The following is an 11,896-nucleotide window of genomic DNA, read 5'->3' as shown; positions in this document are numbered from 1 at the left end:
TCCTCATTATTTGATTTTCATTTGTGAACGTACGTAAGTTTGTTTTATTTTTTTTAAATAAGAATATTATATTAAATGATCGAAATTTGCCGTTTCGATGACGTCACAAAGCACTTTTTTCCTTTTTGCATTTTAAACGCTGCGAGAAGAAGATGAGCCATCATTATTATATTATCATTGGGGCCGGTCCTATCGATCCTTGGAATTTTTACAAAGAATGTATATGATTCGTTAAGCAAAATAATATATATGACCTATACATAGGGTCGTCAGAAAAGTTTCCTAACTAACAAAGATGCAAGATTTTTTTCCTGAGTTTTGATTATGTTTTTCAAAATAGTCTCCTTGTAATTATGCACACTTTTCCCAGCAATTATCCAATCTCTGTAACCTGCCCGAATAGTACTTGTTTTTTTTTTCTTCAAAATAATCGAATTAATAAGGTCCGGCGGCTTCCATTCTTACACGAGCTATATTTTGTAAGACTTTAAGCCCAAATCTTTCTTCAAAATGCGCCAGGTTGTTGCATACGACAAGCCAAGTTTTTGATAGCGGTGGCGAATCGGTTCTTCACGATCTTCGGCTACACTCTCGGCTAAGGCCGAAATATTTTCTAGGCTGCGAGCTGTATGTGGCATACCAGACAATGGGGCATCCCAGCAAGTTGCTGCCCCTTCAAATTTTTGGATTATTCTGCGAATTATGGATTCTGAAGATCGATTATGTGGACCATAAGTTTGGCGTAATTTGCGAAAAACTTCTTTCACAGAAAGCTGATTTTCATAGTACAATTGAACAATTTGTACACGTTGTTGTGGTGTATATCTTTCTATGAAGAATTGTAAAACAATACTGAGTAAAAAGGACGTATGAATTTGAAAGAACTCGCGCGCACCTGTCAAATAATCCTTGTTTTGAATCACCCTTTAGTACGAACATATGATTGGCGATAATATAAAAGAAGGTTGAAATTTTGTAGATGAAACAGAGAAAAACGCTATATAAGTATCTTACTTCAATGAAACCCCAAAGAGGAATTTTTAAAGAGTCAAATACAATATTAAACCACTGAAAACCCGTCCAACAAGTTGTTACTAATGGTATTGCTTAAATTTTTGCATGACCATATTATATACAAATTCAGTCAATTTGATTGTGCAGTATTTGAGCTTTAAATTGAATTTTGATAGCATCAATATAATTAATTTCAGTTGGGGAGGCACGTTCTTAACCAGATAATCCCTCTCTTATTTTCGTTATTCTCAAACGTGAATACTTATACCAATGTTACTAGAAAAAGGTTTGGCAACAAGAAAATGGGTGAGCAAACACAGCATATTTATTAAATAAATATCTCTGTTTCTATTTCTGGTGACGTCCTTTGGACGAGTCTTGGTTATTAATACTACATAAATTTAATAAGGAAAAATTTGTGGTTACTTAATATTTCTCAAGTGATTTTTAACTAAATTTAATGCCAAAAATAAGTTTTTAAATTTCATAGATTATTCAGAAATAGACGTAACACAGTTTAATAAATAATATGTTTAATTAGGTAAAAAAAACTATAAGAGTCTGTGCAGTGGTTATTTGTAAAAACCCAAGAGGCATTTCATTCCACCGATTTCCCAAAGACATTGCGAGAGGGAAGGATTGGCTTGGATTTTACCTTGTCAAAGAAAAGATAAATTAAATACTGATGAAACCAGAATTTGTGCTCAACATTTTGATCCTTAGTGTTTGATAATTTATTAAATTTAAGAACTTACTTTATCCAATATATATTTAGTAAAATATCGCTTCAAAAATATAAAGTAACCACTTCTATGATAATGATATCATTTATTTAAATTTTTACTTTTTAAATTCATGTAGTTTCAATAACCCAAACACATCCCAATGACGTCACCAGAAATAAAAAGAGATAGAAATTTATTTAATAAATCTACTGTGGTTTCCCAGCCATTTTCTTTTTGCCTAACTTTGTTCTAGTCACATTGACTTAAACACTCTTATTTAATAATAATTATCACGTCATGACGTCTCAGTATTTTTTTTATCAGTATTACCACATAACCCATTTTTATCAGGTTCAGTTCACCTTAAAAAGAACGGCTCCTAAGGGCTTTATCGCTTTTTTGGACTAATATAAATTATAGTACTCATATCAAACGGATACTTTTATCATACTGTCGCAATATTGAGAAAAAGTATCAGAGCTTGCTTTTTTCATATCGCCGCACATATATTATTTTTACTTCGTTAAATAAATTATTTTATTATATAATAGTATTATTTACAAAAATTTAAAAATAGTCTCAATGAAAGAGAGATTTCGTATTCCAATTCAAAAAATTGGCAACATGGTTTTGTCAGAAAAAAATATTGCCCACAATGTCCATAAAGTGCAAGAATGGTGCAAAGACAATTTAGAGATTTTTTGTGACAAAACTTTTTGGCCTCACTTTTCAACATGGCTGTGACTAGGATTTTTGAGAAATTTTTGACAATTTTGAGAGAATGTCTTATTTTTACAATTTTAAATGTCAAACTTTTTGAAGAGACAAAATTTGACAGAATAGCCTTTTTTTTACAAGCGACAAATTAGAAACTTATAACATGATTTTTTTTGTTTTGTTTTGTTTTTAACAAAACGCTCTTTTTTTGGGTCCTTTGGACACAATTTTGAATATAGAAGATTGTTAATTCCTACAAGAACAAATAAAACTTGGCAAAAACTTTTTTTTCAACAAAATTGGCAATAAGGTTTAACCACACATATAGTCACAGGTCTGCTCTCCACCTTATCTTATCCCACTTGACTTGAAAAAATAGAATACGATCGAAGAGGATGACAATTCAGGCTCAACAAGGACAACCTGGTGGTAGCTCCAGAGGTATCACGGGTTATAAGAAGACAATGTGCGTAGTGTTGTACGGATCCTTATTAAGGACAGAGGACTGTAGTACCCTCCAGTTCAATCTCAATATGTTTCAGTTCCGCCTTGTATATAAGTCTTAAAACTTATAAAAGTCGGTACTTAGTCGCGTAACTCAATATTATTTCTTCGTTTTTAATCAGTTTTAGTACTTGACTAGGCGTCTCTACCAAGCTGTTCAAGCACATTGAATAAGATATTGGTCAGCAGTAAGACAATATTAATGCATATTGATGAGCCTATAATTCAGAATCACCCAGTATGATTGTATCTTTATGTATTGTCATTGTGCTACTTTTTCTCAATATTACAATATTACGACAGTATGATAAATGTATCTATTTATATCAGTACTATGATTTATATTAATTCAAAAAAAATGATTAAGTCCTTAGAAGCAGAGGTTTTTAAGGTTAACTGAACTTGATAAAATCGGATATTTAGTAACACTGATAATAAAAGATACTGTGACGTCATGACGTGGAAATTATTATTACAGAAGAGTGTATAAGTATTCACGTGTCGAGAATAACGAAAATAAAAAGATATTAGCCCGTTAAGAGCTTGATATCAAAATTCGATTTAAAGTTCAAATACCGCAGGATCAAATTGACTGAACTTGTATATAATATGTTCATGTAAAAATTTTAACAAATATTAATCATATTAATAACTTGGTAGACACTTTTCAGTGGTTTAATATTGTATTTGACTCTTTAAAAATTCAGTTTTTCATTGAAGTAAAAAACTAATAATGCGTTTTTCTCTGTTTCATCAAAAAAAAATCTGCTTGCTTTTATTTTATCGCCACACATATGTATTACAAATTTATTAGAAAGATGTAATATCTAATCTTTATAAAGTATTCCGCCCAATTTCATGATTGAACCTGCAAATTTCTTCTCCTTCCTTTCTTAACATGAATAACCTAAGAAACAATGGGTTTGTATTTTGTTTTGCTTCCTAGAACAAAAGAAGCAACGCGCGCTGGAGGTCATACATGTATAAATATATATTGTAGCCATATATCTGGCTGTCCTTGAGGAAAATGTTGCAATATTTATTTTGTCTCATGTCAAACGAGTTTCTTTAATCAAATACCTTATTGTTGTGTTTGTTAATTCTCCTAAAATATTAAAAGGATACATAAGTTATAACCATAATTATGTGGCAACCATTATTGTAGTTTGGAGTATACAAGTTAAAATATAATTTATAGTCTTTTAAACCTCATTTGTAAATTAGCTTTAATTGATTTATATTTGTAAAATGGGCAATTGAGCGAGTTATACTTCCGTTTTCCTTTATAAATAATGGTTTTGCTTGAACGTAAAATAATGTTTTATTTGTAATTATTAAACCAATTATTTTAATGAACAACTCGTAATTGATGGATGTCGTTTCATTTTGGAACTAAAACCCTATTATGTACTAATCAAATACTTTTGTATAGGGATGTGATTTTTGCAGATTAGAAATACAGGTTAACTAGTAAAAAAGGAAAAACGGTTGGTGAGTGTGCTCTTTTTTTGTTTTTTGTTCATTGCTTAATATTTGGTTGAGGTGTTAACAAATCTAGTGATGAAAACCCACTGTATTTTTAAGCTTGTACATTTTTTTTTAATTGCTAATCTGACGAATGAACTTTCTTTTCCTCTGCATTTAGTTTTAATATCCAACTCTTGAGTAGTTGAACTTAATTCTTATACTACTTTGAATTATATTAAAAACCTGACTGAAGATTCGTATTTACTCATAAAAGGCGGAGAGTAACCTTGAAGATGTGTTGCGGAGTTTTAATTTTAAGTCCTTGTTGGAATCAGATTTTGAACATAATTGAATGTAGTACAAAATGAAGTTGATCAATCAGGACTTCAATAATCAGTTGAGGAAAATATTTTTTTATTCAGATTACCCATTCCAAAAAGACAGGCAATCTAAAATACAAAAGTGATTTTCATCACTAGTTATACGGGCAAGTATTTGCTAGCCTAAGTAATAGGAGAATTGAGAAATGACGTTGGAATAATTCCTGCCTATAGCCATTCTAGATACGGAGTGGGATAAGTGTTTATTTGTTTATTCTTATTAAAATCTGAAAACTTTACATTTTAAACTACAAAAAGATATAATATATTGATTAAGAATAGACTTTCAACAATGATACTGCTATAAATAGACGTGTGTCATAGCTCACGTAATCATTAATTTAGCTGCCCTCATCGGCAATGATGGCTTTCAGATGGTGTCAGAAGACCTGGCACACGCTGCAGATGACGTACTCTGTCATAGCGTACCAGTGCTAGCTGACAGTAGCATTGAAAGTCTCCGTGATTGGAAGACAACCCTTCCCCTCGACATGCATACAAAAGGTGTAGTTGACGGCGTTGGCATAAGGATTGTAGGGAGCTAAAATATCAAAAAAGAGTTCAAAAGTACTCCAAAGACTCATTTAAAACTCATTCAAATAAGTCTCGCAACGGAGGAGATTGTTTCTACCATTGATGGTGTCAAAAGTGGCCTCTCCACCTTTATAAGACTCTTTCCACAACAAATTTTTTATAGCTCTCTGAACAGTATGGTGTGAAACCCCGAGATCTCTTCCATTGGAAGGGGATTGGTTAAGGTTGTGTTCTTTAACTCCTACGGATCCAATTTGGCCTTTTAGCCAAGATCCCTTCTTCCTGTTTAATGTGTTGGACTTGATAAAGGTCTAGACGGTAGTCCTGGAGATGCTCCACTACTTGAAGTTCCCGAATGGAAATTCGTCGGTCACGTTCAAGTAACGTTTTCACAACTTGTTTTTTTTTTTTTTGTAACTATTTGTTTATGCTTGATTATTTAAATATAAATTAATTTTAATAACTCAACTTTCATTAATTATTTAATTAGTAAGTACACATATTTCAATGTACCACCAGTTAAATGAAATGGTAAATCCTTCTTGATCTGTATAAAAACCTCTACATACATATTCGATTCATGATATTTAAAAAAAATAATGTGCTCATGTACATACCTTTTTTCACAGCTTGCATGTAAACGAAATATAAAGAAAAACCATTGATATCTTGCAATAATTTTTGCTTATTGTATTTTTTTATGAAGGCATATCACATTTAATCATAAAGAAAAACCCTGATTTGATTTCCGATTAGCTTATTTATTTCTTCTTTCTTTGAGTGTAGAGCAATTTTATGCAACGTCAGCATTTTTAATGTCTGCAATTTTGGGAGCTTAAACAATCAATTTTTATAACAATGTAAACATATTTTACAATGATACATAGTATAATAAAGAACTATTGGATCTATCAAAATGGAACCAACAAATAAATATACTTAAACTTGAACTATATTATTGGAAGTGTGCTTATCAGATTCAACTGACAAAACTGTATCTAAAAATACGAAAACCTTGGTTCTTCTAAAAATAAAAACCCCATGTGGTAATTATTGTGTGCCTCCGTGCCGGGTGTACGTCCAAGGATGTTATTTACTTATTAGATAATTATTTTAGAGTGCTTAAATTTATGTTTTCATATCCACTGACATGCTACATATTCAAATTGGTGTGGTTTGTCGAAATCGGGCAATTGAAACTGGAATTATTCCAGAAAACCCAATAATTTCATCACATTTATATGTTTGAATAAAGAAATGAGGCCTCCTCACTCACCGGATCTGAGCCCCTTGGACAACTTTGTGTGGCCGTCTAATATCTGTGTACTGAGGACTCCTTGCGTGCTTCCATTATCGAACCTGTGGCCAACAGGGACAATTATTTCCTCATCAAGGCTTGTGCCAGGCTGGAGACTGTTATTGAAGCTGGAGGTGGTTGGATTGTGTGATTGACTTCACTACAGATCCCTAAATGTAGGAGCAAAAAAATTTTGAATTACAGACTTAACTTTGCGAAATAAATTGTAATATACATAATCCTTCAATATACAAAAGACCTACCTTGTACGTTATTACATCGATATATAATCTTATTTCCATATTTTAGATACAAATTAACTATTACAAGAAAAATAATAAGATATTCTTTCTAATTCTCCTACTTTTTTCTTCTTTGATCGATCAACAAAAAAATTGTAAAAGTACAGCCATTTTTAGGGATTTCCAGTAAATATTACTTCGATTTAATGCAAATACCACAATTTATCATTGGCATCAAATAGTATCCGATGCATGTGTTAAGTTTTATTTTATTCTACAAGTCATTTGATGGAGTTTAATGCAGATTTATTAGAAATTTGTCCATGTTATATTGCAAAAATATCGACTTTGAGCTTGTAATTATGATTTAAACGCCTTATAACCAAAAAAAAAAAAAAAAAACACCCTCAATCAATAGTAATTTCTCATTTGTTAAAAAACCCAAATATTTTATAATTTATGTACACGTCGTCTCACTCAGCATCCTTCTTTTCAAGGTTTTTGCATCTTGACATAAAGGTCAACAAGATTCTATAATCTGAACTTGTTTCACTGCTTATTTAACAATACAACAAATACTTTGCTCCTTCCCAACCCCCTAGCTTCATTATGCCATAATACGGATGCAATAGACAATTAACTATGATGAAATTGATGACAGTCTTAAGTTGGGTTACCACACGTTTTCATGTGCCTTAATCATTATTGATGTGGACCATTTTGGAGTGCTCAATGACCAAGTCTTATAACAATGGAAAAACTATCACAATATCACAACATTGCCTGATTTTATTATATATCTTACCATAAATATATTAAAAGTATGTTATACATTGTTAAATATATATGTACTTGTTTCTATATGGTATATTTAAATTAACTATTCCATTAGCAAGGACATAATAAAAAATTTCTCCCAATTATTCTACTGTTCTTATCCCTCATCGATACAAAACGGAATAATTGTACGCATCCAGCCATTTGACGTGCATTTTCCACATATATATATTTTATATAATTCAAATATCAGTGTTAATCATTGGCATAAAGTAGTACAGTTCTAAAGCATTTTTTTAAACGATAATTCATGATATTTCATCCAGATTTATTAAAGATTTGTCCATTTTATGTAATAAAATATAATCTATGTGCCCCTGAGTTGGCTTAACTTTCAATTATGGTACAATTTGTGACATCAGTGGAAACACTCACTATTGAGTCACAATTGAATTTTAATTGAACTTGGGAGTTTAAAGTTGATATTTTTATTACATAAAATCAAAATCAAATCCAATACATCTTGATGAAACTTCATCAAATGATTTACGAATAAACCAAAAACTGAAGAGATGCATTGAATACCACTTTGTGTGGTAATAATGAACGCATACATATTTGAAATAAATAAAATTAATATGTAAATAAAGTCCATAAAAATGGCTTGATTTGTACAATTTTAATAGCAATAAAAATAGGCAATTGGGTTACCTCCTTCACACAAAAATAGCCTATGTATTTCCTTGTCAGCTGGCAATTCCCTTTTCTGACTTGATAGTCATGGCTATTGCATAATTTATTATTTTTGATACATAAACGAAGTAATAAGTTATTGTATACTTATGCTCAATTTCCAAAAGAACAGGAATACAATTTCTTGTTGATCCCTCCTCATATATATAATATTGGTCATTTTATTATTTCTATGATGAGATTTTGGCTATACATATTTATTATAGCTACGTTTTTATATTTATATTACTAAGTAATATTTTAATACAGTATCGAATAAAATACTGCAGGATTTAAATATTTCGCAGAATATATATTCATTTTAAAAATTATGAAGAAATAATATGACAGTGATGATCTGGAAGTACATAAGAGATACATAGCAGTTAGTATGATGAGCTTATTTGGCTAATTATCGGATGATTTCTGGCCTTTTTTTTTGTTTCTGTTTGGAGGAAAGGGAGTGTGATACCATAAAAGTAACGACGTGATAGAGACATACTTTGATAGACAGTGAGGAACAAGTACTTTTATTTGTTGAACCCATTTTGACATTCAATAGTTCACTGTTCTTCTTTATATTAATAAAAAAAAAACAGGGTTTTCATTGTTAACTATAAAACTTGGTTAATTAGGCCCCAAAATGGTGGGCATTAACAATGCTCACGTCTAATGAAAACACACTTTTCAAACTGCATTAGGATTACGTAAAATCGTTCATATAAGTCTGGTTGATAAATATTTTTTCTAATACCCACACCATTTTTTGATTTTTTTATAAGATATTGTATTAGGCTCCTCGTGTATGAGAATGAAAAAGGCGTTCTTCCATACTTAGCAAGCCTGACATTGATCCACATTGTTGTGCTTGCTTGCTTGCTGGAAGACATCACATCGGGGAATGCCTTGCGAACGCAGTAGCAACAACACTCCTATTTCGATAAAGATTTTTATTATGGCATAAGACCATAGAATAACAACAATAATGCCATAAGTAAAGACGACGTTGCAACTCAAGTTTTCAGTCACGGAAAATCCATCAACATGGTTTCAATTCAATTTTATATTCGTCTGATTACTACATTAGTGCTTCTTGTAAGTTATCATATATCTATATATATATAAAAAGATTTATTAAGTTCTTCATGTTACATATTCCAAGGATCTTCCTCAACCACAGAGGAGTACACAGGGCTCTCTTTGTTGTGGTTTCCTTTATTAAATTAATTAGAAATGTTTTAAATGTTGTACTTTTTGAAATAAATATGTACTCTGTGTAATTTCGAATTTGTACCCCAACACCCTTATGCATTCTCATACATCTCATTTACAGAGTTCAATTGTCACTTCGCAACGTCAAAATGAAGGCTATGAATACCCGACTCCAGAAGTACCATTCACACTACCCCCCAAGTCAACAACCCCTAGTGGCTACGAATACCCAACTCCTAAAATCAAATTCACCCTTCCTTCACGAACAACTACGCCCAGAACAACTACTCCTCAGGGCTATGAGTACCCCGTTCCTCAAAATCCTCTTCAACTACCACGGAGAGGACGAAGGCGGCCTCTTGAGTCTCATAAGGTAATTTGAGCTTCCTTGTCTTCTTCTTCAAATATATCCCTAGAAGTCTTGGATGTACATAATATCTCCTGCTCTGTTGTATCATAATATATCTATATAAATTCTCTCTGAAACCCATTTTTCAAATGTTTTACTTTATCATTTAAAAACCTGTGAAATATTTTTTTAAATATCATTATAATATATTTTTAGTTGACTTTATACACTGCAGATTCATTCATGGGGGATGATGCTCCTTAGTACTAATGTTTTCACACTTTACTCTTAGAACAAAAAATACTTAATCAATCCTTAAATTTTTTCAATTTCCTTGAGTGCACAAAGTGGATATAAGAGAATGGGGAATTGTGGGGGAGGGGGTTACAGGAAGTGAATTTATGACTCTACATACATTCTAGATACGTGACATTCTTGTTGAAGAGATTAGGATCATATATATGCATATGTGCTCCTACTTAAAAATGCTTGAAATATGCGCATAAATTGTATATAAACGGGAGGGGGGGGAGGTTAACTCCACTGTACTACTAATTCCATTATTGAGGGAAGAGCGGGGGATTTTATCGAATATGTTAATGAATCCTGTATTCATTTTGTTTTTTCATAAATTTTAAGTCTCAATCCCTATATATATGTATACATATATATAAATAAATGGTTTGTACAAGTTGTAACTTACAAGTGCAATTTGTAAGTTGCAACGAAAAAAAATGAGATGATTAATTTTAAATAGTTATAGTTTAAATGAGTTGTACAACTTTTATTTATATCGTTATTGTATTGAGGCTTCAGGAACGTCCATATATATAGACTTCTTTTTTTTTGTTGGGTGGGGGTGGGGGGGCGGGGGATTTTAACGTGCTTCGTTTTTGGATTTTTTTGAAAAATTAATTTTTTTGTGAAAATATGCAAAAATCCACAGCTATTCATAAAAAATTAAACTTTTTCGAAAGAATTTATTAAATATTTAAAAGAAAAAATCAAAAATCCACTGCTGTTTCTTTAAAATTTAATTTTTTGGATTTTTTTTTTAAATCTACACCTACTAACAAAAATTAAATTGAGTTAAAAAAATTTAAAAAATCAAAAGTTCTTAAGAAAAACAAATGTTATTTTAGAGAAAAAATTCCAAAAAACACACGGCTTTTTACAAAAATTGTTTTTTTGGAAAAATATTTGAAATATTTTAATGTAAGTTAAAATTTAAATAAAACAAATTAAAATATTAATTTTTCTTAGAGAAAAATATCCAAAATCCAGAATTATTTATACTAAATTAAATTTTTTGAAAAAAGTTCAAAAAATTAAATTAAATTTCATATATTAAATTTTCTAGTAAAAAGTTAAAATTCCCTAATTGTGGGAGGGGGGCTACATCCCCTCCAACCAATTTCCTGCGGACGCCCTTTATGCTTTGTGCGTAAAGTCAGCTTTTGGAAATAATTCAAGAGCCAATATTAGAAAATTAATGAAAACAGCTGAAAGGAAACAGCCGTACTATTACGCATTTTGTGCAAGTTTCAAACAAAAAAGTAAAATGAAGAATTTACCGTGTACTTGTAACACGTATTACAGGGGTAATGTAATGATTGAAATTTCATTAAATCTTATATTTGTTAAATACAAAAAATTTTGACATTTTGAGACGAAAAAAATTGGCTCACATTTTGAAAACGATTAAATTTTGGTTCACGCCTGGACCAAATATCTGTCTAGTCAAAATCATATAAGAAATAAACGGGGGGGATCGGGTTTTACAGTGTATCAATACTGACATGTATATATAGTATACACATTGTTCTTGTAGGGCTCCCAATTTTGAATGATTTAATGTTCAACCAAAAAAAAAAAAAAAAAACTCAATTGTTTGTGAAGTGATATAAAATGTTAGAGCTGCAAAGGTTTCCACTTTAAAAGGCAAA

General features: G+C 30.9%; 1 protein-coding gene and 1 long non-coding RNA gene across 3 annotated transcripts in view; one reads left to right on the top strand and one right to left on the bottom strand.

The window, feature by feature from the left end:
• Positions 1-6,082: 6,082 nt before the first annotated feature.
• The window catches only part of LOC121130392 (uncharacterized), a 308,177-nt gene continuing 302,363 nt past the window's right edge, over positions 6,083-11,896 (bottom strand). For both annotated transcript variants that reach the window (XR_011783830.1, XR_011783831.1), the window contains 2 exons: positions 6,618-6,808; positions 6,083-6,540 (listed from right to left, as the gene is read on the bottom strand). This is a non-coding gene — a long non-coding RNA (uncharacterized lncRNA). The remainder of the gene's footprint in view (positions 6,541-6,617; positions 6,809-11,896) is intronic.
• The window catches only part of LOC121130345 (uncharacterized), a 31,373-nt gene continuing 28,802 nt past the window's right edge, over positions 9,326-11,896 (top strand). Inside the window, exons 1-2 of the mRNA XM_040726098.2 lie at positions 9,326-9,484; positions 9,723-9,974. Of these exons, the coding sequence (XP_040582032.2) occupies positions 9,434-9,484; positions 9,723-9,974 (303 nt within the window). The 5' untranslated portion in view covers positions 9,326-9,433. The remainder of the gene's footprint in view (positions 9,485-9,722; positions 9,975-11,896) is intronic.

Source organism: Lepeophtheirus salmonis, chromosome Z (assembly GCF_016086655.4).
Source record: "Lepeophtheirus salmonis chromosome Z, UVic_Lsal_1.4, whole genome shotgun sequence".
Classification (NCBI taxonomy): domain Eukaryota; kingdom Metazoa; phylum Arthropoda; class Copepoda; order Siphonostomatoida; family Caligidae; genus Lepeophtheirus; species Lepeophtheirus salmonis.
This window is presented reverse-complemented; position numbering and strand designations above follow the sequence as displayed.